Source organism: Ascochyta rabiei, chromosome 21 (genome assembly GCF_004011695.2).
Source record: "Ascochyta rabiei chromosome 21, complete sequence".
Taxonomy (NCBI): domain Eukaryota; kingdom Fungi; phylum Ascomycota; class Dothideomycetes; order Pleosporales; family Didymellaceae; genus Ascochyta; species Ascochyta rabiei.
This window is the reverse complement of record NC_082425.1, coordinates 214,042-241,634: the sequence shown is the minus strand read 5'-3', so window position 1 is coordinate 241,634 and position 27,593 is coordinate 214,042. Positions and strand designations below refer to the sequence as shown.

Genomic DNA, 27,593 nt, shown 5'->3' with positions numbered 1-27,593 from the left:
CCGCAGAGCTGTCTGCCAACCCGGGACGAGCGAAGAGGCTGAAGAGAGGGGAGATGCACGTCCATGGATGCCGGTAGCAGCCACGGTGACACCAACCGCGACACAGCATGACGGCGGCGCCAAACCGACACCACGAGTCCAATCACGCCGAACATAGCTGCCCCACGGCACATCGAGGGCGCGCTCGTTGCTTCTGCCGCCCAAGCGGTCCCGCGCGTTAGGCGACCGTCGAGGGGATAAGACGGCTGGCGTTGCAGGGTGAGAGACAAGACCGCGCCGCGCGGAGCGGTGGGTCTGAGACGACCACATCAAAAGATGCCACACACGCCTGCTGCAGACAATGGACGCTCGAGTCGCGATCGGAGCAGGCAGCGGGCCAGGACCGAGGTGGGCGCAAACAGGAGCATGTGGACTCGTCTGAGCTTCAATAAGATTGGCAGCTGGCTGAAGCGTGATGACGAGGAGCCACCGTCGCCGGTGAAGAGCGCAAGGCCAGAGAGCGCGGGGAACAAGGAGAGTGCGAGGCCACACTCCAGCGGAGGCCTGCTCAACAGGAGAGGCAGCAGGAAGGTCGTGCCAGAACTGCCACGGCCGCCGACGTTCAAGCGCATGCAGAGTGAGATGAGAGACAAACTGCTCGAGGTGCCGCTCGAGCCTGAGCAAAGACGCGCGACATCCGCAGACCGCAAGCCCTCCATCGCTTCGAAGCGCAACCCATCGCCCCCACCCGTGTCCATACCCTCCGCATCCGCCCCTGACGTCTTGACTCCACACGAGAGCGACATCCACAAGCAAGAGCAGGAGAGAGAGCAACATCAGGAGGAAGCTACAATATGCGGCGGTCCAGATTCGAACCTACCTCCAGGGGCAAGACAGGTCGATTACAGCATCGAGAACCTCCTAGCACCAGAATCTGCAAGCTCTCCACCGCCCATGGACCTGGAAGACTCGTACATGGAGCATGCGTCGCATCGCTCCGTGTCCGATGTCGACGACGCACGATTACAGGAGGAGCTGGAAGCAAAGTGGATACTGAACCTCAGCATGCACTTCAGGGACATGTCAGACCGAGAGAAGTTCTTCGTCACCTTCGCCGAGGAGCCGAACAAGTGGAGACGAGTCACCGTGTCGTGCGACTACCGCAAGCTCGAGCCAGATTCGCTGGAATCAGATCTGAAGTCTCTACACTATCAGCGAGACAAGAGCGCCAGAGTCTACGAAGCCATTCGCGATTCGCTCGCAGACATACAGTTCTACGACACTGTGACAAACCTCAAGCTCGAAACATCGGACGGCCGCCTTCACGTTCACGTCACCGAAGACGTCAACGAAATCATACCATACCCTTCCCTATCTGCCATCGACCATCTCGACTATCGGCGGTTCAAGGAGCAAGATGTATGCTTTGACTCGCATATATCTGGCTTCGTGTACAAGGTCAGCGTCCGGAACCGGACCTACATCAAGAAGGAAATCCCTGGACCCGACGCCGTTGAAGATTTCCTGTACGAGATCAACGCCCTAAGCAGCCTCGAAGATTCCAACTCCGTCATCCAGTTCGAAGGTATCATTGTAGACGAGACTGGCGAGCTAATCAAGGGGCTGCTCATCAGTTACGCCGAGCATGGTGCACTGGTTGATATGATCTACGACTTCAAGCACCAACTGCACTGGGAGCGTCGGGAGAAATGGGCTCGCCAGATCGTGGAAGGCCTTTCTGAGATACACGAAGCCGGATTCGTCCAGGGAGATTTCACGTTGTCAAACATAGTCATCGACGGCCGTGATGACGCGAAGATCATCGACATCAACCGCAGAGGATGCCCAGTGGGATGGGAACCACCTGAGCTGGCGAACCTCATCGAAAGTGGTCAGAGAATCTCAATCTACATAGGAGTGAAGTCAGATCTCTTCCAGCTGGGTATGGTGCTTTGGGCGTTGGCGGAGCAGCAAGATGAGCCAGAGCGCCAGGAACGACCACTTGTCAGGACACTGAATGGTCCGTCAGACATCCCAGAGTACTTCAAAAACATCATCAGAGCGTGTCTCAGCGAGAAGCCGCGCGGGCGATTGTCAGCAAAAGACCTGCTGAAAAGATTCCCGGAGCCAGCCGAGGTGGAGGTTTTCAAGCCAAGATTGGCCCTCAGAGACAGCCTGTCATCACATCGAAGTGACAAGGAGTACATTGACCCCAAGATGGCTGTCGACCACGACGACATCTCCCAGCACCGCCGCCACTCACAATCGAGATCGTCTTTCGAAAGGGTCAATATTCCATCCACAGAGTACGTTCCTTCAGCTGGCTCGTACATCCTCCCAAACAACAATGGCGTACGCGGAAGATCACCAGACCGTCCTCGCAGCGTTAGCAGACACGGACGAAGCGATTACTCGCCATATCCTGGCCATCGCTCTATCATGTCTCTTGACGACTCCGAGCTTGACAACGACCTGGCCAGTCTACCTGCAAGCCGAGAAACAAGATGGGAGCAGGTCTATGTGGACGGCGACACAAAGCTCGTACAGCGTGGTGGCGGTGAAGCAAGCATGCACGACTTCAACAGCCAAGACACGAAAGAAGTGTACATTACGCCTAGCAGTCTCGACACGCCATTCATAGGCAGCAATCCCCATGATAGCACACCACTGAATCTGTCGACGGTCGCGGATGTACCGCATCAGATGCAATCAGCACTAGACGCTGGACATGGCCGGACAATTGCCAACAAAGTTTCATTCAGCGACCGTGTCCACCAGCTGGCCCAGTCACAAATCCAGGAAGTACCGCATGCCCATACTCAAGCAGAGCAGAACACCAGTGCGCAAAGTCCTGATACCAGCTTCCTCGCAGAACTCGAACCTGAGTTTGAAAACAATTCGGCGCCAAGCTCTCTTGCACCGTCGCGCGTCGGCACCGGTTTCTCAATTTTCGACCGGCCGGAGCGCAACTACAGGGTCGGTACTGGCTTCACAACGTTCTCGGCTGCTACAGGCTTCAACTCTCCACTTCGTCAGGACACAGATTTTGCCGAGCCGGAGAGGACATCGTACGAGAGTGAGCGCATACGACCTAGCCTGGATGAGAGTATGCGCGACACGAAGAAACCAACAACGGGAAAGGAGAAGGTCAATGAGAGTCTGTGGGAGTCGAAAGAAGACTCACCCGCTGGGTTTGGGGAGTGTGTGAGAGGGTACGAACTGCAGCTCAAGAATGAAGCTGGAAATACAGCAAGCCATGTTACAGCCACAGAAGCGAGGGTAACAAATGCCAAGGGCAAGGACGCACGCTGCCTACGGCCCACTCAAGATAAATCGCTGGAAGAGAAGACTTCGAACACGACCATCCGCGCTCCGAGCTTCCTACCTCCCACTCCAGCACCCCACAACTACATCAAACATGCAGCAGCTCACACTGCATCATCGTCTTCACCACCACATCACGACACAAAGACGGTCTTCGAGCCGCCTGCTACGCCACAATACGAACACGAATACTTCCAGCGTTCGCGCACGAACTCTGACCTAAACAACAGGAGATCGCACGATCTCCAGGAGTACCTGAACAGCGAGATAGAGTAAGTGGAGGAAGACGGACGCGTGCAAACGCAAAAAGCATCCAATTGTTCATTTGTCCGGCGTTGGGTCTTTTCTTTCTTCTTTGGATTGAGCGCATTGTATTCACATTTTTTTTTTGCTGCACATTCTTCTGCGCATCACGACAACACGTCTGCAGACGTCACTCACGTTACCAGTATATCCTTTAACTTCTCTTTTTGTCACATCGTTGAACTTGGACTGCTGTAAGTAGGTGCGTTGTTCTTACACTCGAGGTTCTGCATCTTTGGAGGAAAGGGCGTTCTGATAGCGTTTCGTTGGGTTGTAGATACCTTTGATTAGCATGGTATTTGAATGGATACAAGACTACCTTGCTGGCCGGTCACTCACGGTGAAACTGAACCACAGCTCAGCGCCAAGCTCGACCTTGTTAGCAAAATATCAGCGTCAGCAAATCGGCAACATCAAACCATCTCACCATGGTCACGTCAACGTTTTCACAGTACGACAGACTCCGCGGCAATGCTGACCCGCCAGTGCCGGGTCGCCTCAACCGCGTGGCTTTCTCCATCCATCAAGGCAGGCCCGGAGTGCGCCGCCTGGCCCCCAAACCAAGGCGCAGCGCTACAAGCCTGGCCGAGCAGCGGCAGCAATCTTGCGCCCGTTGCACATGCACACGCCATCTGAGGTGCCGTGGTTCGTACAGGCGCCGCCCAGCTACCTAACAAGAGCGCTGCGCGTACAAAGGCTGACGTCGTCGCCACCACGACTACCACTAACGACCCGAGTGTACACACGCCAATCGCTCCCAGCATGGTGCAACTCGAATATTCATGACTACGAGATGCAGAGACGAGCGCGGCCCCGCGGCGGCTCAACTTGCTCGAGTCCACGTAGCACCTGAGCGATTCTGAAGACTGGCGCTTGCCTAATCTCCCCAGCAACACACACACGAAACTTCCATCGAAGTCCTCTGGGGCCCGCTACGCGACATTCCCATCGCGAGCAGGGTCCACGGTCGTTTGCTTGCTGGCGCTTCTGAGCGCGCGGAGGACCAGAGCTGGCACAGCAGGCTGCGCATCTGGAAGGGGCTGAAGAAAAACAGGCCTGATGTAGCGGACTTGGAAATTGCCAGAGGGAAGCTCCATCGTGCAGAGGGAGGCGATGTACAATACGAGGATGGCCAGTAGAGTACCTCCAAAAGACGTACAGACACAGACGTCGCCACCTGTGAAGGACGCGCAGACGCAGCCATCGTCGCATCGTGAGAATCTGCAGACGCATTCATTGCGGTCGCGTATGGAGAATGGTCAGACACCGGCCGAAGGTGCAAACAACGTCGTCCCTGACCTCGCTCTGGGTGAGCCGGCAGAAGAGACACAAGACATGTCACAGTAGGGCAGGCCTCAGCCGCTCATTAGATTCTGGCAGTCATCTTACGATGCCGGGAAGGAATTATGACTAGTCTCCAGCTCGACGACGTCGAGCGGGTTGAGGAGCGTGGCTTTGGGCGGCCAATGCACCCGTGACTGCGAACTGGATCTTAGTCTCGCTCCCAAGGCCGCCAACGTGGTCGCCTGCAAGGCCCAGCGGTACTGCAAACACATGATTTTCGATACCCATTCTACCACTGCCGGCAAGATTGTGGCAGGGTGTTGCTTGAGACGATGTTATCTACTGCGTACACGTAAGAGCTGGCTTTGTCGTCGCTCTTGAGCTGGAAGTGGTCACGTCTTTTGGGGGAGGGGGGCTTAAAACTGATCAAAGTTCTTGCTGAGACAGCAGTGATGTATCGTGATAGGTGCACAGAATGGATTAAGCTGGCTGCAAAGGTAAACAGACGTTGCTGCTGTTACGTGAAGTCCGTCAGTTGACAGATCTTCTCTCTGGAACCGTGACACCAAACCCAGGCTCTAGCATATGACACCTCTGAATCTCGAACCACCCATCGTAAGTCGAGGGTGCATGCTGATCAGCGCCCAGTCTACGGAGACTTAAACGAGCCTACATGAGTTGTAAGACTGCGGGCATGAACTTCCAAGCACAACGATTGTGGATGAATGTTTTTCGTGTCTCCTTCCATCACGACCGTGATAACCTGCCCCTATACTCCACCTTTGTTTTCTGGAGGTCTCCCATAGGGTGAGGAGCTCAGCGGCTGACGTGTGCTTTCAGTTTTACCGAGCCTTTAGTGCAGCATGAACTTGCGCCAAAGCATGCTGAACATGTTTCCCTGATTTCTGCCGCAGCGATGAGATCTTCTTGAGTTCTTTTCATTGTTTACTGGATTTTTCGTAAAGTTGCAACGTCGCCGTAGCCAAGAAGACTGGATTTTCGGCGGAAACGCCGCTTGGATTCTAGTTGTTCCATAGTATAGATCTGTATAGATCTGTAAGCGCTCAATGTTGGGTTGATACGATACACGTCCATTTCTAGGCTGAAGCTCGAAGCAATTCGAATTGACGAGACCGGGGTGAAGAGTTCTTGTCGAGAAGTCGTAGGCAGTCCACGTTTCTCTTGTAATACCACCTCGGGGGCAGCATACTTGAAAGTGAATGGAGTGAGGCCATCCGTGTTGCTTGCATCCATGTCCTGGTGTGAATGCGAAATTCCGAAGTCCTCAGTGTAGATTTATAGTAGTCTTCGCCTTGCGCCTTGACTAGCAGGTTTTCAGTGTGATATCCATGTGTTTAGTGATCTGAGAGTGCACATATTCGACGGCACGGACCAAGCACGAAAAAGCATTGGCGGCGTGATATTCCCATCTGTCTGATGCCGGGATCGAACAATATCTCATAAGATTTTCCAGCCTTGTCGCAATCCTCATGCAGGATTTCCAGAAAAGATTCGAGATTATATTCGGCCACTGGAACAATAAAGAGTGAATAGCTCATTGCCAAAAATTCAAGTTTCAATGACGCGTGAAATATGTGCATGGCGTAGTCGATTGAGATGAACAACCTCATTGATCGCCTGAGATATCGTGATAACACGCTTGCTGCAGATGATGGTCTTACAAGCCAGGAGAATCCGTCGGCATTGGAAAATCTGTACAGTCGCGGTGGTCACAGTACCAAGCAATCTTTGGAATATCAGAATGTCATTCATGTTTTCCCGTTCCTGCGCTGTGTCGTCGTCGAACTCAATATGTTGGCCTCGTCCAGACCAGTCATGCTCAACCATGGCATCTACCGGCCAAAGCGCCTTAGACTGGGATAGTTTTTCATATTCGTCCGATCTGAAGGAGAGCTTTTTAGCCAACTCACTTTGGCTTAGCAGACAGATTTACTTTTTTTAATTTAAGATTAGTCAAGTCGGCCCGTCGATTCGCGCCATCCGCTGCTGTATAGAAGGTGTTAGGGACATAATGCAGGGCAGAATGTAAGAAATCCAAGGCAACTACAGCAACGAACTGCTTATCTGCTTACTTGAGATATTGTTTTATGATAATAACGATGTTGGTTTAAAATTTGATGGGTATATGCATTCGAGCAGTAATTATAATAGCACCGTACTCAACCTCGAAAACTTCGAGACGGTTCAAGGGAATTTAAATTGCGGCGAAGACACCATCAGTATCTCGAAAAACCCGTGGAGTGCTCGAACAGTTAGATAGGAAGCTTCGCGTGCATTTGGCACGCTTCAATAAGATTCCTTCTCGTGCTCGGCTCCTTGGAACACTGTCAGTGCTAGATCTCACAACAGGTCATAGAAACACTCACTGTAGCTGCATGGCCTGCATCTTCAGACCAGATAAGTGTGGTCTTGGGCCATGACTTGTGCAACTCCCAAGCAGTCATAGGAGGGCACACCATATCGTAGCGACCTTGCACAATGGTAGCTGCAGTCAAAGTCAGTCTCAAGTCGATATCAGCATTTGAATACTCGGACTCACTAGGTATGTGCTTTATCTTGGCTATGTTCTCTTCTCTCAACAACTGCCTGTCCTCCAACCAGGAGTTGTTTACGATATAATGTATCAGAACCCTCGCACGTGCGAGAAGTTGAGCCGGACTTTCGAGGCTCTTCTCGCTGTTCAAGTTGGGCGTAGAGTACCTAAGTCGGCTTCCCAGCCGTTCCAGGCTTGCACTGCAGGATGGCTGATGCTTGTATCATTAGACATAAGCCGCTTGTAGTAGCTTGTGATGAGATCAGAACGCTCTTCTTCAGGGAGAAAGCCGATGAATGCTTCGTACTTGTCGGGAAAAAGCATTGGGATTCCGTGGGGGCGGTTGATCCATCGTGATTCCACAACCCTCGCAGTACATACGCCGCGGATTATCAGAGAGCCAACGACGTCTGGGTACTTTTGAGCATAAGCCAGGGCTAGCGCGGATCCCCAACTGCCACCGAAGACCACGTGCCATCTGTTGATGTTGAGATGCTTTCGTAGAGCATCAAAGTCCGACAGCACATGCCACGTTGTGTTGTCAATCAAGCTTCCATTTGGACGCGAGTCTCCGCAACCACGCTGATCTAGCAGAACCACACGGTAATCTGCCGGATCGAAGTATACAGTATTTGCTTTTGAACATCGTGCACCAGGCCCGCCATGGAGGAAAATCGCTAGTAACTGAGTTAGATAAGAACCAGGGGATGGACAAAGTGACAGGTTCATTACCACTGTTTGCACATACCAGGTTTTTCATCTGGTTTCCCATACTGCTGATAGTAGACCTCATGGACGTGGTCTACTCTGAGCCAGCCGTGGTCCCAAGCGTCTTTATGTAGATGTCCTGTAATAATTTGAGGTTGAGTCATGCTGTACGAATCAAGAACATTGAGAAAGCAGGGAGTCTCGAGATCGTCTTGGCCTTTTTGTATTCAAGATCTTGGAGTCGTACCATGACAGCTGCCTGTGAACTGTTAAGCGTGATAACGCAATTACCCCGCTTTCAGCTTACTCAGGTAATAGACTCCCCAGTCGCCATAGATCAGCTTCTTGTATACGCATAGTCTTTTGCCTTCTTCTAAGCCTGGGCACTGTAGTAGCTTTAATGTTGCAAACTAACCCTGAAAATATTAAGTATTATTTGAGCATTAGCAGGTTCATTTCTGGCCACGGTGCTCGATCAAGATTGCGTCGTTCTGGCAGATAAGTTCAACCAATCGATTGCCATGTTCAGGTCTCCAAGAAAGCAGACGAATGATTCCTTACGACATTGTTCTACCCTTCCTTTTCAGCAATCTCAACTGCAACCTCAAGAGGACCTGCAGACTTTGTACAGCGAGAGTACTCTCCAAACACTGTACATAGCCTCCCGGCAGTGGGACGTAAATCGGGAAGTGCAAAGAGGGTCTTTGCCGAGGAACGTACACCACACCGTGAAAATCAATCAGAGTCGGATCTCCCAGGTTTATCAACCAATCGGCAACCACGTCAACGTTGCCCTGATACAAGGTATCTCCAGTGTTTCCAGGTTCCAATAGGCTTCTCAAGTTGTCCAGTTTAGTTTGGCCCTCTGAAGTCGCAGTCTGTCTCTCTTCATAGAACTCTAGATCAACCACAGGCCCAGGTTTCTCAGCACCAACGTCTTGCAACACGGCCAACATCTCCAGAGACACGCAGCCGAGGGGAAAGATGTCTGCAAGCAGACCACGTTTCTCTTGGTTGATGACTTCAGAAGCTGCATACTTCCTTGTGAATGAAGTTGCCCCGTCTGTCTCAATTGCCTCTTCGACATCGTAGCTCTTCGATATATCAAAGTCCACGATATAGACTTTGAACTGCAGTATAGGATGGTGTTGACGATGAAAGATATCCCGTACTAGTATGTTCTGTGGTTTGATGTCTATGTGCTTCATCAGTCGCGTATGGATGAAGTCTACCGCGAAACTCAGGCACGAGAAGAACCGTGTGCACGATACGACCATGTTAGCCCAAGTCTCTTTTTCGGTCGAGGCTGATAGCGTCGTGTCGAGAAAGGTCTCGAGTTATAGTCGGCAACTGGGTAAAGTAGCAAAGGAAATTCTCGACCAAGAGCATAAGTTCCGATAAGACGCACTATGTGCGAATGACCAAGGCTGTAGCGCACTGCTGGCGGCCCCGCTATGTTGTAAGGATAGCCTCTTAGACATTGCGCGGGTTAGATTGCGAACTGCGTTACTTATAGCCATGCTCTGCGTATTTATGCCCTCCTGCTGCAGTCCTATAAGTTAGATTAGGGTAGCCATCTGCCCTTTCACGTTAACAATCTGGTTTTAAGTTGATTGCGTTATATAAGAAGAGCCCTCGCGTTAGTAATTCAACCGACTTCTGCAATAGCTTGTTCCTTTGTGAATCGACGGTTGAGAGGGATTGTTTTGCGTGCAAGCAAGATAAGTCGACATTTGATACTTTGGACGATCGCTGTGTTTGTGGTTACTAGAGTATCCTGGACTTCAAGGATTTTATCGACCACCTTTCGCTCATTTCGCCTGAATCGTGCGTGCTGGCCACGCCCGGACCAGTTTTGCTCTGTATTGGGATTGGCAGGCCATAGATGTTTTGGTTGAAGCAGTTGAGCATATTTATCTTCTCTGTGCAATGTGTGTATTAGCGATATGTAACTAAGTCTCTACACACGAGTATACCTACTCTGTCAAGGTGTCTAACCCAATTGGTCTTAACCCTTGTTTTGAACTGGTCTGAGACGCTGCGGAATGGTAGGTTGTATGTGAAGTCTTTGAACATCTAAACTTTGAGGTAGACGAGTTTGCCGATTGTATGCCATTAGACGTAGCGGAGAAGTAAGTACTGACGGAAGCCGAGAAACTTGGTGCGGGAAGCCGCTGTAGAGGCCTTAGACCAAAGTCAGGCAGCGACAGTGTCGAGCTGGAAGGATCACACAGGTCGTATAGGCTCGAAGTGGCATCGCCACGTTTTTGAGTTGCCAAAAACTTGCGTCGTGGCGATGGGTACGCGTTCAGCTGGGATTTTCGTTCGGACTCTGTCATGGTTCTGAGATGCGATGCTTCTATCCAATGGTTGTGAAATCGGTTGTGAGATCGCTTGTGAGATCGCTTGTTGTGACGAGGCTGGCGTGAGTAATGGCTAATGTGGGTGCCAGAGGCCCTAAGAAAAGTCGTTGAACAACATTCTGGAAATGCAGCGTTTGCAAAGTGAGCGTGATAGCTAGAGGTATCGATATGCGAACTGGTGGATCCTCCACAAGTAGAGGGCGGGGTTGCTGTAGACTGCGGCTTGCAAGCATTGAGGCGCAGCGCTGAGGAGCATCCACAATCCTTGACAGAACAACACTTCTGTCTCAGCCTTGCAACTTGCATACGACCCAGACTCAATCAATTCAACCAGTGACATCATGTAGTGGACATCACAACTGATCTAACGCAAGCGGAAACTACTCTTTGAGGTATGATCCGCATGGGTACGTATCTATAATTGGCACAAAAGCAGACCCGAGACTGTAGTCAAGAGCCGTAAGGCTGTGCCGCCAACGTGTTTGGCTTCACCCTCCTCTTCTTCTCCCCCTACCTCGTCCAGCCTTTCCTCCCCCCTTACCACCCCCGCTTTTCCTCGGCGACATCCTATCAGTGACATCTGTAGCATCCGTCTCATCGTCACTCCTCATGGCAAAAAAGTGGCTCTTGACCTGCGCATCACTTCTGCGTGCAGCCTTGCGCTTTAGCCCAGATCTTGTCGATGCTAGAAGAGGCGGGTCTGAGGGAGCATCTGAAAGCTCTTCGTGTGAAGACTCAACGACGTTCTTGTGCCGATGTGTTGATGCTGTGGATGCTCGTTTGGTGCGAGTTGTGGGGGGCTTTGTCGTTGAGGGTTTGCGGCGGGGGTTGGGTTTGGGGGAAGCGTCTTCCTCATCTACGTCGTCCTCAGTATCGTCCATGTCAATGTCTTTATCCTGGTCCTGCTGTTCTCCCTCCGTATCCTCCTCTTCCTCTTCGTTCTTAGGTCGTTTGACCGCCGCAGACAAAGAAATAGGTGTCTGGTATGCGCCTTCTACAACAGGGGTGTGCTTCTGCACTTCTTGTTCGCCAAGGTCGATTGTAAGATCCCCATGCTTGACGTTGTCTTGACTTACTGCGAAGAAACCCCCAGCCATATCGTCATGGTGAGTAGCTTCCGGCATATCTTCCTTCACGAAGCCACCATCTCTCGCAGCACTAGGGTCCTCACGCAAGAAGCCACCCTCGAGGTCCTTGCTTTGGTGATTTTGGAACACCTCCCACTCAGTCTCCCCCTTCTTCTCCATGGGCGCGAATAGATCTTTCGTGGGCAACTCTGCCTCCTCGCCGTACTCGTCTTTCATGCGCTGCACGATCTTCAAGCCAGAATAGAACTTCTTCCATAACCCCAGCACAAACTTTTGTCTCTTCTCCACTTCCTTCCTAGCTTTCTCAGCTTCCTCGACCTCCCACGCGTTGATGACCATTTCCTCGTTCTCCTCTGCAACGACCACTCCAGTGATGACAGGCACGGCGCGCTGCTTGCCGAACTCAAAACCAGTGCATGCTTCGGCGTAGTTGATGTTAAGCTTGCGACAAACGCGCGCTGTGCCTCTAAGTGGAATATGTACAGCGCCTTTCGGCACCATAGTAGGAACGTAGACATCAATGTTGTTGTAAGCATTCACAGGGATGACGCCGTCAACGATAGGATCGGGGATGATCCAGTCCGTCTGACTCTTTGCGTACAAGCCTTGCTGCACTTTTCCGCCTTCGATCCTTTCACGCTCCTCAATCTCGAGCTTACGGGTTTTGGTTACGGCGCGCATGGGCACGTACTTCAGCGGGTGCTGGCCGGGCTTGACTTCGCGACCTTCCTTGTGCCAAGACTCAGTGGTTTTGCAGTTCACAATGTCCTTGCGTCGATATACGGGCTCCAGCTTATCCTGCTCGCCTTTCTTGCTAATTGCGAAGTGGCGAACAATCTTCGCACCAGGCTTGAGCGCTTCCTCGCGGCGGAGGTGTCGCTCAAGGACATACTCTGCGGATGTCTTGTAGCCTTGCAAAGTCTCTTTGCCACCTTCTTCATCCATGGTCTTCTTCTTCTCAGGCTCTGCGGGCACGAGATCGCCTTCTTCTTCGACTTCATCCCAAGGCTGGCGCTTGCTATGCGGGCGTGCAAAGGGCCGCATGACAGACTTGAACCAGTCCCACTCCTCCCAGCGCTTGACCTTGCCGCGCTTATTGTGAATGGGTATCTTTTCAATAGGCATGCGGAAGCCCTTTGTTCGGCCCGGCCATTGAGATTTAGGGAGGTAGCGTGTCGTCACGTCTTTCGCGGAACCATCAGAAGAGAATGCAATGAGATACGCTAGGACCTGCTTTGCCTTGTCGGCCGCAGCACCACGAGCATAGAAGTCTGAATACTTCTCAGGTATTGATGAGCTTGCGATGATGGTACGCGACAGAGGGGAGACCGACACAGGAGTGTGGGTGAGATTCGAGATGGCCTCAGTCCAGTACGTCGGATACGGAAGGTCGTCCTTGTAGTCACGAGTTTTCGACGTCGTCTTGGCTGGCCTATTATCCTCAGTGTCGGATGAAATGGATATCGCACTGCTGAGATCACTGCTGTCTGGGTCTGAGAACGCGACCACCTTTCTGCGATTCCGAGGCGATACTGGTTGTCTGCCGTTAGTCTTCTTTGCCGTGCGTTTTGCATCTGGAGTCTTCAATGGCACAGCAGTGTCGTTTTGCCCAAGTTTCGCAACATTCTTCAGCTTCTCAAGATTCTTGGGCTTGCCTTCCTCGCTCTGACTGAAGCCAAAACCGACAGGCTGCAGACTGACGATCATGCGTGCTTCAATACCCAGGCCGCGAATCAGCGCGGTGAACAGCTGCTGTCCGAAATCTCTGCTGCCCTCGCACTTCCGTGCCATCTCCCGAAAGGCCTCACGGTTTTCAATACGCTCACCAAAGCTGTCGGCGTGGAAGCCATGCTCTTTCCAAGCATCAATCTCCGCCTGTAGCGTTGCGGGCGATAAGTATCCACGCTTGCGCAAGCTCGGTGCTGTTGTTCTCCACTTCGCTTTCCAGTACGCAGAAAGGTATTTCAGTAGGCGAAGTAAAGGGTCGCCATGGGTCATGTTGGGTGTCTTCGGCTCCATTCGTTTCGATTTGGCGCCCCAATCTCGCTGCTTCCTTTCGTTCAGGCCCGGAACTTCATCTCTGGCTAGACTTGCTTCGTACTCTCGGCGAGCTTGTTCTTTCTGCTGCGCCGACAGCTTGTTATCTGGTGTCTCGTAAATCTTCACACTATTGCTGCCACTAGCCTTCCAGTTGCCCTTTTTGTCTTTCTGCTCCTTCTTCTTATCTTTCTTCACCCCCTTTAGCGTCTTCTGTGTCTTCCTTCCCGCAACAGCGCGACTTGTGCCATCTGGTACGCCTGCATCACGCCAGTATTGCTCTATTTCGCGCCAGCAGCCGCTGGTCAAGCTCTCAACCAGTATCTTCTGCACCTCCTTATCCTCAATCCACGCGTTGCGCATAAGGTTGTGGAACATCAAGCATTGCACATGCATGCAATGCGACACGTTTCGTATCTGGCGCTGTATCTTTGAAGGGCCCTTCTTTCCATCTGGCTTCGAATCAAAGGCAGCCTTGGGCACTGCCGAGAGCGTGAGCGCAATGTCGCCCGAGATCTTTGGATCTGGCCCCGCGTCGTGCTTCGTGTGATGGTGCTGCATGCCCAGTGCATCTTCCCAGTCGTCTTCTTCGCTTTCTTCGGAGCCCGATGCTTCTTCCTCTTTGCCCTTGCCCTTGACATCATTCATAGGTACATCTTCGAATTCGTCGTCGCTGCTAGGTTCGTCCGAGAGCTCGCTTTCGTCATTGCTGCCTTCCAGAAATTTCTTTGTCTGCGAGAGTGTGCGAGTCAATTTTGGTGGGGCATCAAATGCGGATTGCTTGCTGTGGAATGTAGGTGACTTTGGCGCAGTCCTTTTCGGTGCTCTGGCGCGTTTCGGTGGCGGTTCTGGCTTGGGCGAGTCGGATTGGAGACGTTTGCGAGACAGAACAGGAGGCATTGTGCCAATATTAAGTCATGTGCTGCTCAAGCAGAAGTGATGTGTGGTCACAGTGGTGTCGTGCAGAAAGTTTGGTCGCGATTGCAATGGCTGGAAATGATGACGCAGCTGTCCTGCCAGAACCGCCGTTGTGGGTCGATCGATCTGCAGATCGCGCGCCAAGTCGCGTGTCGCGCCCGCACGTCGTCACATGGCACGACATCCATTCCCGTAGTGATGAGTGAGGTACAATCTCCGATTAACAGCTTTCTACTAACAAATTCTTATCAGTCTGGTAATGGGATGAAGGTTATGAGTCTTTGGCTTCATTAATCGGTTGCCTAACCTTTACCGTGGACCTCTCGTTCTAGCATTCGGGGCAATGTTTCTCGGCTATCACACGCAAACTGCAAAGCCACAACGGTATTCACTAACATCCAGCTTACAAGAGAAGATGATATCATGATCGAATCGTTTATTTTTGATGCTATTCGTGACCGGCATGTCATAGCAATATCGTGTCATCGTTATACACCATTCAGTGTATGAATGCAACAGCAACGTAAGAGACCAAGGTCGTCGCGTTTTCGTATCACCGGTAGCGCCGCCATGAGATGAAGTTGAAATAGGTAAAGGAGATAAAGAAACAATTACCAGCATCGCGCAAATGCAGCGATGGGGTGGGGTATATGAACAGCGGAGAACAGAACATCGAAGATGGGGACTGGCTCGATAACAGTGCGAGTATGCAAACAATGGTTGACAAAGGAGTAAGGAACAATTGAACGGGTACGGCAGCACAACTCCAAGAGAGTAGTGTTAGGTGATTGCACCACTGACGAAGCTACGCAAGAGGCGAGGCGACCCCGTCGTGCTGTCGACGGTGGTGGCGAAGAAGGTTGTCGCGACGAGAGAATCCTTCAGTGTTGCTGCAGCCGTAGACCTGACAGTGAAAGGTGACTTTGGCCGAAGCTTGCTCCACGTGCTTCCGCTGGTGACGAGTCAGGTCCTTGGGGTAAAGAAACCCCTCAGCGCAGAACTTGCATCTGTGAGGCCTCTCATTACGACCAAGGTGGATCTTGAGATGGCGACTGGAGAATGGTTAGCGAGAGCTCTGTCCTTAATCGCAGCAGAACTCACTTCAATTCACAATTGCGGTCGAACGCCTTGTGGCAACCCTCAAAGGCACAAACAAACCCATTCTTTCGTGGCGGCTGCCGCTTGTGTTGGATGTTTTGTGATCCTGGAGAAGCTGGGAGTTGGCGATACCCAGGTAGATAGGTGTCGTCGACGTGGGCCTGCACCGTGGCGGGCTGAACAACTGTTCCGTTCTCGTTGAAACATTGAACCGTATGGTCTACAAGAAGATAGTTCGAATCGCTCAGGTAGTGTCGCACCTCACTAAGGTCTACATCGCTCGTAGGCTCGTTGGCGGTAGGCGGTTCGTAGAAGGACGACTCATTCGAAAACGCGGAGAAGTAAGACGATGAGGTTTGCGACTGCAGAAGTTAGTGACATTGCGAGCCGTCGAAACATCCACATGTCATACCAGAACACACACGCAGTCCAGGTAGGCCAATGCGCAGTCGAAGCAGCGGAGGGTGCCGTCAAAGTCAGTGTAAAATTGCTCGATTGGCGGCACCGAAAACGACAGATCCATGGTGTTTGCTGCAGCTGCCGGCTGTAGGTACAAGGTGAATAGCGCCACAATCACCAGGCGTCTGTTCATTCTATGGCGGTAGGATGTCGATGCCTAAGCACAGTGCAGACGGGGATGATGAGGAAGGTAAAAGCTGGTAAAGACCACGCAATCTAACAGCAATGAGCATGCAAGTTGTTCTAGTATGACTGTTATAATAATATGGACTTGCAACTGGGGATCGTAGAGAATGGCAGAAGAGTGCAGGGTGGGTGAGATGCCTGGGGGGTAGACTGGGAGGCCGGCAGCCTGAGAGAACACGGCTAAGCCACTCCTCTGATCTCATCGAGTCCTCCAACTCTGCATCTACGCTTCTGTCAGTTTCGCGGGTTAGCAGTGATCGAAATGCAATTCCGTAGTTGCGGAGTGTGCAGTTGTGTTCATTGTGCACAAATGTCAAAGACATGCGCGAACCTCGACGTTCGGTACCAAACGTACCAAACCTTGGAGGGGAAGATCGGCCCTCATCATGCGGCTCTGCCGGTCCCGTGACTTTTGACTCATCACCAGTCAGTCAAACGCATCGCAAGGTAGATGTTCTGACGCCTTGCTAGCAATGCACTAAGACGATGCATGCTCGACTTGACCTTTGCAAGCTGTGTTGCTGTTGCTGGCGCTCTACCACGTGATGTGCGTCATTCTGCGTATCTCCCAATCGCTCGAACATTTGCTTGGCTGAATAACAACCTCCACTCAATGTCGCTCTTTTATCAATCTGTTCTTCTTATGTTCGATCCTCAACGCGTCACCTGTCTGTTCGTCTGTTTGTCTGTTGTTGATGTGATGCGCTTCGAAGCCTGCACCACGACTGGCACAGCATCACATATCGGCGTGAACTATTCGGACAAGAAAGGAAAAACGCGATGATAAAAACAAAAGCACTGAGCCGTACTTACTGCATGCTCACCTCCAGCAATACGGCTGAGGACGCGTGCTTTCATATATGTTGCTCCCTTCCCAGCCTGCTCCTCCGTGCTTTAATACACGACTCACCGTCATCAACAGGCAGCCCACTCAGCCGCGCCGGTCGCATATTACCGTCGCAACTACTACCGCATGAATGAAGCCGGCTAAGCGCTAAACAAGGTTAGGTATCGAGCATTCCACAGTGCAATGCTGCGCCCACTTCGCAGCCAATCAGGCGAGTCAGGCTGCCGCCTGAACATAGTGGGCGGGCGTATTTCACCTCCCGCACTCCTTCAATGCCGCCTTTGTCCTTTGTCCGTAATGACTGGCCACCGTTAGCTTGCTCGTATACGGTGCCGACTGACTGGGACGCCTGCAACGCAGCAGATCAGCGAGTGGCTTGTTTACTCCACATGTTGACGGCCTCAGCTACACCCGAACCTTGTCAGTCTCAGAGCGCCGCTCACGCGACAGGCTGCTCACTCTGCACAGTCACAGTGAAACAATAATTGGCCTTGAGTGGGGTTTTTCTCTATTCCAGCCCTGTACTAGCTGCAACGGGGCCTACCTGTAGCCATTTCACTCTGTTGCTCAACCATGTCATTTCCGATCTTTCTGACTCTGGAAAAGGCTACACATCTGGTTTCTTAACACTATGGATCACCCTGGCGGGCGCGCCCACAGCTACACTGTATGCAGGAATTTTACCCGATACGACGGCTGCCGCCCCAATCGTACAGCCATCCCCTATGCGGGCTCCTGGAAGGAGTGTCACCCGAGCACCGATCCAGCAATCGTTCCCAACCGTGATCGGAAGCGCGAACATGCCCCCTCTGTTTCTAGCCGCAACGTCTGTAGGGTGATTGACAGTGATGAAATGTACATTGGGCCCAACAAGCACGTTCTTTCCGATGGTGACGAACGCACTATCATCGATCGAAAGCCTATCAATGTTAGCAGTATTATAAAGCGACTTCAGGAGTAGCCAATTACCCGACGTTGCCAAAGAAATTGTCGCCAATGGCGGTGTTGCACCCATAAAGGATAGATAATGGGCTCTCAATAGTCGGGTCTTGGCCACATGCTCCAAGCAATGACCTAAGAAACTCATCCCGTTTCTTTATGGATTCTTCCCGATCTACTGTTTTCTCATAGACGTTCAACCCATTGAAATGCTGGCAGATTTTTGAGGCTTCGAGCCGTTTTCCCTCGAGCTCTTTGGACGTCCAGGAACGGTAACTATCGAACATGCATATTAGTGTTTCGGATTGGGATCTGAGCGCAGCACGCATGTAGTATGGAGAACTCACAGCATACTAGATATCATTTTTTCATACTCGTCACACCATGGTATCCCCTCGATCTTCTTCGCCTGCTCGATAGCAGCGGCGTTCCGCTCGGTTGCCCACGTGTGGGGACTGACAGCATTCTCCATCGCAGTAGTATTCAGTGAGATGATGCAACTAATATGCGAGAGCGACTTGTATCCTAGAAGTCCTCACAGCAGCTAGTGACCCCGTTATATACCTCTGGACAAAGCCTTCCATCATCACAACCAATGTTATAGCTAGACCAGGCTGACAAGCAAAGACGTCATTCATGTAATGTATACCAAAAGATCATCCTTGGAGCTGATGTTGCTGCTTCCTGTAATACTTGGTCATCTGGCATGCAGCAAAATGGTGTTCTCGCTACACCCTCGCCTTCCCTTGCGCTCGACTGTGGAAGGCAAAAAGGCGTTCTTGATCGGACCACTCAGGACCGACGGACCTTAGCGAAGCTCGGATCCGCAGAAAGCGGCTTGAGTGAATCTGCAATAACTCAGGTGCGTGCACACAAGGCTGAACCGTGTTTGGCACCCTTCCGGTGAGTTTTACAGATACATGACGTGACCCCTACGTGGGAGGACATGGACACCGATAGTACCAGTCAGATCATGCATGGAGATAACAGTAGAGCCTTGAGCATCTTGCGCTTATAGCTTCTGCTAGCGCACCAATATTTGAGTTGATCCTATCCTTGCTCGGCTGCCCGAGACGAAGTACCGCGCCCAAGGAACTGCACAGCTGATATTTTGTAAGCACAGGGATAGTATAAGCTATCAACACAGTATCAAGAACTCTGGCACTCATTTCAGAAGCATCACTCTATGTTTGTTTCTTGCGAGGTAAGTTAAAACTCACTCTCGATGAAAAGGCATCTGACGGTCTGACCAGGCCATTGGAACGCTTGTGCTACTTGCTGTGGTAGCCAGTAGCCAAGTAAGTCAAGTGTTACAGGATGGTGTCTTCTTGTTTTGCGTTGTTTATGAAGGGCTGAAACATATATCAGCTCAACGACTTGCTACAAGCGCTTCAATCTGCATCTTGCATCTGGGCTCAAGGTGAGTGAGTACGAGTCAGGGAAAGAACACGGAAAAGCTGATTGAGGAACATACAGGTGCTTATGTATTCTCGCAACCTCCATTTTTATATTGAAGCCCAGTTCCCCAAACGCCCTCGTTGGACCTCTGATATACCTGAATCTCGTTCTCTATCTACCTCACCGTCTCTTCAGTTGGATATTTTGTTACAAGAGGCTGCGCTGGCACAAGGAAAGCTCAGTAGCCTTACCTCGGACGGCCACCGAGACCGAGCCACTTCTGGTCTCTTTGCTGCCAACAGTGGTAGCAATAATCGCATGTCATAGAGAGCCCAAAGAAACTCTGCTAGCCTGCATCGGATCACTGTTAGCTTCCGACTACCCATCTGGTCAGCTGTGTATTGTAGTCGCGTTCGACGGCATCGAGAATGCGCAGCTTCACAAACAAATCTCAACAATATTAGGAGCAGAGCGGGATCACACTACCAGTCAACAGGTCTCAAAAGTAGAATTAGCGGGAGTGGACATCACTTTGTGTACGTTTGAGCATGGAGGCAAATCACATTGTCAACACAGTGCATTGGAACATATCAACAACACCCCGCCAGGTTTTTTACAAAGTTACCAAGAAGTTGCTGTCCTAATGATGGACTCCGATACCACAATTCCAACAGAGGCTTTGCGGCTCTTCGCAGATCGGATGGTATGCATCATCAATCTCGGACATACCTATGCTAAGCATCGTAGTTTCGTATGAAGCCAAGCCAGACACCCGTTGTGGCTCTCGCATGTGTGCAGGGTGTTACCCTGCCGTCATCGTCCTTTCTGAACGTGGTCCAAGAAGCGGAATACCTGCAGCAAGGCATACACTGCGAACTGGTCATGGCGAGCTTAGGGAACGTCACGTGCATATCTGGGACAGTCATGTATGTAAAATTGGAAGCTCTACGCTCAACTCTTACCGGACAGCAAACCAAAACAAAAGACCTCAACGCATGCTGGAAATACAACTTCGGGGAGGATCGGTACCTTACGCAGATGATTCAGAGAAAAGCAGGTGCATGGTCAACCGACATCCATACCGACATAGTCTGCAATACTGAAGCGGCTCCTTCCCTTGCAAACCTGGTTGACCAGCGACGTCGATGGTTTCTGGGGCACATGGCGGTCGAGGCTGTAGCACTTTCCGACCCAGCATACTGGAATATCAACCCTGCGCTTTCTGCGTACAGATTATCCTACCTCGGAGCCCAGGTATCGGAGCAGCAGATGATCCTTCTTGCAATCCTAGTCATTCTTCAAGGATGGTTTGCACAATACTGGCTAATTTGGACTGTCGCTGCAGCGTTGTTCTTAAATGGCGCCTCACTCTATTGCTTCCCTGCAGTAAGGCAGCGACAAAGTCTAGCGCTTTTCCCAGTGTTTTCCATCGTTTCCCCCACTTTCAACCTTTTCGTTCGTATATACGCTATTTTTAGATTACGCAACACAAATTGGGGGGGAAGTCGTGACATTGTGCCGGTGCAAAAGCCCTAGTCGCTTTAGATGAGGTTGTGGATAGTACACGTGCCAATGAGCCATGGTGTTTCCACTCGAAGGTTCAAATACTCAATATTGAATGCTATGAAGGAAAGAGGAGGATTTATCAAAATGTCCTCACATATCGTACAACCACCATAGGCGTGCCAGTCGTCACGCTACTATTGCCGAATTCGCACTGGGAGTTCTGTTGTTGCACCGCAGGCAGACGACTATTGTAAATCGGTCTCAGCGCCTTGCCACTGTGGCAGAGTTTGGGCCTTGGCGTTTTCAGCCTTCCCATCATACGTGACGAGGCTGAACGCGGGGACGACGTTATTACGCAAAGAGTCAGCAGATGATACAGAGCTCTACCCTAACCTCTCAAACCTTGGAACATCTTCTCAAAGCTCTAGAACTATACGCCGAGGCTGTGTCGGAGTCTGCGAACAATCTCACCCGTCCTCTTGTCCCAACCTCAGTCCCGCAGAATCGTTCCAAATACAGCTGCTATGGACCCTCTTTCTATTACTGCAAGTATTCTAGCAATAATTACTGCAAGTGAAAAGACAGTCAAAGGACTGGCAAAGCTTCGATCATTCAAGCACGCGGTGACAGAATTCTCAGCGCTGATCAACGAAGTGTCCGATCTGCGTTTGATTCTCACCCAGGTGGGGTTGCTGGGAGCACAGCTAGAGCAAGACCTAAACGAAGGGCCCGTCATCGCGCTGCGAAGTCTCTTGAGACGTGCTGAACAACAGGTCCAAGACCTGGAAGAATACGTACAGTACGACCTCAGCAAACCTGATGTCGATGCGCCAGGAGGGGTCAAAGTCAAGAAGAAGAGCTGGGCTTTACATCAGGAGAAGCTTTTGAATATCCAACAGGGCATCAAAACTACTCGTCTCAATCTCGGCACTGCGCTTGGAGTCGTTACTAGGTGAATATAGTTCTGCGGAAACTACCTGTCCTGCTCACACGTCTACAGCTCTACGATGAACCGGGTCGAGCTTCGTATCCAACAAGTTGTGAGCTCTCAAGAAGCAGATTCAAAGCTCTTACAACGCATCTTCGAACAGAGTACTGCCATATCGCAGTCACTTCCCGGAGCCCAACCCGACTGGAACATGCTGCAGCGACTACTAACGCAAGCCGGTGCCATTCCGAATCGCGCTTCTGACGGAGCAGACTCCACGACCAGCTTGTTTCCGAACAGCTCTACAAGTCGGCTGATCGACCATCGTGTCAGCCCTACAAGACACTACGAAGCACAGGTCGGGCACATGGCTACCGTGCAGATCAAAGCTCAAGCGCAGGTGTACCGTCGACGCTGCCGACCTTGGTGCAGCTGTTCATGTCATAAGAAGACGACGTTCCGGTACCCAAAGCTGGTGCGCAACGTGATTGGAAATCTGTTCGTAGGTTACACGGGCATGCCCGGGCTGACGGCTTCGTGCAACGAAATGGCATGTCAGCAGCGCTCGGCTGCCTCTGTCGAAGTCACGTACTACTTCCCGTCATGGCTTCTGTCCAGAATGCTGTCCTTGACGCTTACATTGACGGCATTCGGCGGGCCGGAACTCAACTTACGCATGCCGCGTATGGTGAACTGGACTACGCCACTTTGGCGGCTGTCGACAGTCGGCGAGTCCGATCAGATCGGCAGGCTATTCTCGACGGCGAAGGCATCTCCCTACGACGTTAACGCGTATGGCCAATCCGCGCTGCACGTGAGTTCGAGACTGACATAACTGACTTGCTCGTGCTCAGACTGACACAAGAATCCAGTACGCAGTGGGCTATCGACACGTTGAATTGTGTCAGTTCCTGATTCGGAGCGGAGCTGATATGAACCTGCAAGACGAGAACGGAAAGTGAGTTGATTCTACTGCAAAGTAGATTGATGTGCTTACGATACCAGAAAACCCATCGACAGCGCATGGGACATTGCACTGTCCAACACGGCGACGAACGTGGTGGTCGAAGCATTTACACAATTGTTTAGCGATGGCGAATACCTCGAAACGCGTCAGTTCACTCCATTGCACAAGTCCATCCTCGGTCTCTCTCGCACGGCAGTAATCACAATGCTGGACGATTCGACCGCGCGAGTAAACATATCCGATGCAAACGGCCGCACTCCACTATCGTGGGCTGCGTCACGCGGAGACCATCAAGCGCTGGAAGCCCTATTGAACAGCGGCGCGGACACGAGAATCGTAGATATGGAAGGCAGCACGCCGCTGATCTACGCCGTAGAGTCCGGCGACGCGCAGTGCGTATCGACGCTGATAGCCCACGGGGCCGATCTGGGCGCGACCAACGTCTTCGGCGCCACCGCGCTCCAGCTGGCGTGCAAGTCCAGCCGAGACACCGGGATACTGGCGATGCTCATTGACCACCACATCGACATCAACGCCATTGATTTCGACGGCGACACGGCCCTGAACTCGGCAACGCGCCACTGCCACACTCACAACGCCCTGTTCCTGCTGCAAGCCGGCGCGGATCCTGATATCGCCAATGTCGCGGGCGAAACAGCAGTGCACATGGCCATCTACTACTTTGCGTACGATATACTCGCCGAGCTGGTGCGGCGGAAGGTGAACCTAGCGGTTATCAATTCGCGCGGCTGCACACTTCTGCACGCCCTTGCTAGCCACTATGATGCGAGGATGCTTGGAATTCTCGAGGCGGCGGATCTTGGGCATGTCGATGTCGACAAGGTGGATGTGGATGGACGGACGTGCTGGGATGAACTGGCAAGGCAGGGGGATGGCGATGTGGAGAAGATGAAACGGGGGTTTGCGACTTTTCTGAACCGCATACGCGGGAGAGTCTGAGGTTTGGGATGGTGGTGTTCAATCGTTAATGTGTGTGATTTTCGTCTGTAACCCCCCGTAGGTAGTTAAAGGCTAGTAATGATGTTTATAGCTCGTAGTCCCTAGAAAACAGGACAGAATTGTCTTATTTCTAGCTTTAGTTTCGTCTGTCTAAACCTCGAGACACAATAAACAATAGCTTTTCATCTTATAACTATTGATTCTAAGACTTATCTTACTACTTTGCTAATCTAAAATGTTAAAATTGTTTCCTCTCCTACCTAATTAGTCCTCTACCTGATTAAACACTGATAATAACGTAATTTACAAGCGAGCGGGCCAACTTGAGTAAGCGGGTTTAAGGCAGACTTTACAAGCTAAAAGATAGTAATTAGGTAAACTAATAAATCTAAAAGTATAGGAAATAAATTAGCAGACTGCAAGCTTTAAGGGGGTAGAGAGAGAGGCCTACTTAAAGTAGTAAGACCTATACTCTCTATAACTAAAAGTAAAAGTAAGTAGAGAAAGGTTCTACTAAGGTTAATAATGCGTAAGTAAGTGTAACGACGCAGGATAATAGAAGTTTCTAATAGGCGTAGGTATCCGCTACAAGATGTATAGGAGTACTTAGATAGTTTATATAGAGAATTGTTCTATTTCTATAGGTCTTATATAGAAGAATACTTAAAAACTAGCTATCTATACCTGTTAACCTTAGGCCTTTTATACCTTATAAGAGTTAGAAAGAATTAGAGTACTAGCCTAGGTGTAGGGTAGGCACAGATATAACAGCACTAAGTTTGTAATAAGTTAGAGAGGAATTAGATAGGGCTGTAGAATAACTAGTATGTTACACTACCTCTCTTCTATATACGTAGTTTATCTTAGATACGTATAAAGAGTCTATAATAATATATCCTAGTAGTATTATACTAACTTAGCGTTATTATAGGGTATCTATAGCTTACATATTATATTATTCCAATTTTATATTATTATTTTTATTTAAGGTAAAGACGACTTTTTCTTACCTGTAATATTGTTACCTAGTTTTAAGGTAATAAAAAGCAGTTTACTTTATTACTTAGTACTCTATTTATTAATTATTATAATTATAATCTAGGTATATAGCGTGTGTATATAAACAGGTAAACTTATAACTTTTCTTACTCTAATAGATACTATTTCTTACTATAAGCATACTTACTACGCTACCTTATATTCTTACTAATAATTATAGGTTTATTACTTAGTTACTATACTAATACTAGTCCTACCTAGAGCTCTTATAGAGGCCTATAGGGTTATCTATATTTATTTAGTTAAGGCCTTTATAAGAGAGAGAAGGGTTAATTAAAGCTTTCTTGAGGCGTTTTTGTCTAAGTGTGTTTATTACACACTTAAAAACAAGAAGTATTATAGTACTGTTACCTAGTAACTATATAATCTTTTCCTACTCTTACTCTTACCTAATACTAATAGTTTTTAGGTTCTAGTTTACGATAGTCTAGAATATATACCCTTTTTAGGCAACCTTACTGTATAGAAGTAAAGAGGTAGAGTTAAGGTAGAATACCTAAAGTGTTATTATAGAGTTAGTAAGAGATCTAGTAAGTATAGTGCAGGTAGTAACTACCTAGCTTAAAGGAATTACTGCTACTAACGTAATAATACACTAGTATTATGTTAGCCTAACTAAGGAAGGAGTAGTAGAGAGGAAGAAGGTAGTTAAGTTAGTAGAGAATGTAGCTGTGTTAACTAGAGAAGTAGTTAAGCTATAGTAGGAGATAGTTATTAGGCGCTAGGCGTAGAGGTACCTCTACTAGTCTTAGCAAGCTACTATAGGGCTAGTTAGCCTAGACTATATAAAGGTATTAAAGGTTATTACTAATACTCTAGTAATTAGTCTTGTTACTACACACTACGTACTCTAATACATCTACTATCCTCTTTAACTCTATTCTTCCTTATAATTACCTTATATACTCTTTATATTTTAATTACTCTTATAATATAATTAAAGATAGACCTAAGCTACTATAAGTCTAAAACTAAATTCTTTAGGCTTACTGTTCTTAGAGAGGAACTAAGACAACCTACCTATAGGAAAGCTAGTAGAGCGTAAGGTAACACCTCCCTCTATAGATAAGAAGATACCTTAATAGACACTAAGTGTCTAGAGTGCCTTAAGAGGATCTGTAAGTCCTCTAGGTAGTATATCTTACTTTAGAATTTATATCTATAGAACAGCTTTAGCTAAAGAAAATTAGAATAGCCTAGAAGTAGGTATATAATAATAGGAGTTAGAAAAGCTACGTAAATATTTATAAGAGAAAAAAGACTAAAAGGAACTTTTCTTTCTTTATAAACTTAGACGTAAATATAATAAAGGGGATTCTATAACATTCTTATCTTCTAAAGATTACTAAAAGAAGTAGAGAAACTATAATCTTTCTTATTTATATATCTTCTATAACCTAAACCCCTAGAGAAATATATAAAGTATAACTATACTAAGTATAACTATTAAAAAAGAGATTATAAGAGATATTCCTTCTAATCTCTTATTAAATTTCTTATAGAGGAAAAAGATTAAATTTAGTATAAGATATCTCTAAAAGAACCTAAAGACGTTGTAGTAAGCTTACTACACAACTAACTACTAAGACTAACTAATCTAGAAACTAATATAGTAAGAGCTAAAAAGAATTATACTAGATATTCTAGAAACGCTAGCTAAATATAAGTAAGTAGTAGAAATTTTAGTCTCTTATAGATCTATTAGACTTTATACGTCTACTATAGAGAGAACTAGGTAGCTTATATATACTAGATCTCTAAGTATTAGAATATATTACTATACTTTTCTCTAGTATATAGAAAGACTTATTTCTAATCCTCTATAAATAAAGAGATATAGTCCTAAATATAAAGGAATAAGCTAATATTATTAACTAGAGACTAGGTTATTATAGCTAACAGCTACCTAAGAAGACTCTAGCTAAGGCTATAATAACTAACAAAGGACTACAGAAGCACTAATTTAGTATCTCTAGGTTAGAGGGGAATATAAAAACTCTAAAAAAAGTTATTTAAGTCTAAGAAGTTCTGTAAGAAGCTAGTAAAGGGTAAAAAGAGCTAAGATAGGCTATATAAGGGCTAAAACACGTGCCTTAAGTGTAGAGAAGCTAGTTACTACCGCCCTAACTGCCTAGAGCTAAAGTTAAATTAGAAAGACCCTACTCTAGATACGTTTAGAAAAGACAAAGGGCCTAAGCCCTAATCTCCTCTCTTATAGCCTATATTAGATTATCTAAGAAAAAGAAGAAGTATATTTCTCTTTATAAAGTAGTATATTTAAAACATATATACCTACTTATAGTTAAAGTGTTTCTAGGTAATATAGAGAATATAGAAGCCTTAATAGATAGAGGGTTATAACTAAACTTAATTTTAGTTCTCCTAGTAAAGAAGTAGGATCTAGAGGTTATACTATTAAATAAAAAAGCAGCTAAAGGTATAAGTAGAGTAGAATTACCTATTTATAGAGTAACTATAGTAGAAGTATCTATTATTAACTTCTATAGAAGATAGAGGGTCTAACTAATACCTTTTATAGTTATAGACCTATATAGGTATAAGATATACCTTAGATTACTCTAGAATAACTAGATAAACCCTAAGCTAAGCTATTTAAGCTAGTATATACTCTTCTAGAGAAAGCAGTATAAAGACTCTTCTAAATAGAAGAAAATAGCGTTAGAAGAT

At 48.8% G+C, this 27,593-nt stretch overlaps 4 protein-coding genes across 5 annotated transcripts, besides 14 other annotated features; 2 read left to right on the top strand and 2 right to left on the bottom strand.

Moving 5' to 3' along the window:
* Positions 1-315: 315 nt before the first annotated feature.
* Positions 316-3,579, top strand: EKO05_0010892 (uncharacterized protein; the record flags this gene model as incomplete). The annotated part of the gene is made up of 1 exon (XM_038947342.1): positions 316-3,579. One exon carries the CDS (start codon positions 316-318, stop codon positions 3,577-3,579), a length of 3,264 nt encoding a protein of 1,087 aa, XP_038793151.1.
* Positions 3,580-11,003: 7,424 nt separating this feature from the next.
* On the bottom strand, positions 11,004-14,540 carry EKO05_0010891 (uncharacterized protein; the record flags this gene model as incomplete). 2 transcript variants are annotated; one of them, XM_059637868.1, is made up of 2 exons in its annotated part: positions 11,004-11,371; positions 11,592-14,540. In XM_059637868.1, 2 exons carry the CDS (start codon positions 14,538-14,540, stop codon positions 11,201-11,203), a joined length of 3,120 nt encoding a protein of 1,039 aa, XP_059493851.1. The 2 variants fall into 2 exon arrangements, with proteins under 2 accessions (XP_059493851.1, XP_038793148.1); XM_038947341.1 differs by having other exon boundaries at positions 11,004-14,540.
* Positions 14,541-15,363: 823 nt separating this feature from the next.
* Positions 15,364-16,179, bottom strand: EKO05_0010890 (uncharacterized protein; the record flags this gene model as incomplete). Its single annotated transcript, XM_038943856.1, has 3 exons — positions 15,364-15,610; positions 15,660-16,018; positions 16,069-16,179. 3 exons carry the CDS (start codon positions 16,177-16,179, stop codon positions 15,364-15,366), a joined length of 717 nt encoding a protein of 238 aa, XP_038793147.1.
* A 788-nt stretch (positions 16,180-16,967) lies between these two features.
* Positions 16,968-16,994: a tandem repeat.
* A 4,521-nt stretch (positions 16,995-21,515) lies between these two features.
* Positions 21,516-23,846, top strand: EKO05_0010889 (uncharacterized protein; the record flags this gene model as incomplete). The annotated part of the gene is made up of 4 exons (XM_038943704.1): positions 21,516-21,943; positions 21,992-22,733; positions 22,792-22,877; positions 22,925-23,846. The coding sequence occupies 4 exons, from the start codon at positions 21,516-21,518 to the stop codon at positions 23,844-23,846; spliced, it is 2,178 nt and encodes a 725-aa protein (XP_038793145.1).
* A 338-nt stretch (positions 23,847-24,184) lies between these two features.
* Positions 24,185-24,390: a dispersed repeat.
* Positions 24,377-24,443: a dispersed repeat.
* A 351-nt stretch (positions 24,444-24,794) lies between these two features.
* Positions 24,795-24,831: a tandem repeat.
* Positions 24,832-24,902: 71 nt separating this feature from the next.
* Positions 24,903-24,944: a tandem repeat.
* A 468-nt stretch (positions 24,945-25,412) lies between these two features.
* Positions 25,413-25,596: a mobile genetic element.
* A 5-nt stretch (positions 25,597-25,601) lies between these two features.
* Positions 25,602-27,593: part of a mobile genetic element that runs on past the window's edge.
* Positions 25,772-25,780: an inverted repeat.
* Positions 25,772-25,910: a mobile genetic element.
* Positions 25,902-25,910: an inverted repeat.
* Positions 26,465-26,513: a tandem repeat.
* Positions 26,667-26,675: an inverted repeat.
* Positions 26,667-26,725: a mobile genetic element.
* Positions 26,717-26,725: an inverted repeat.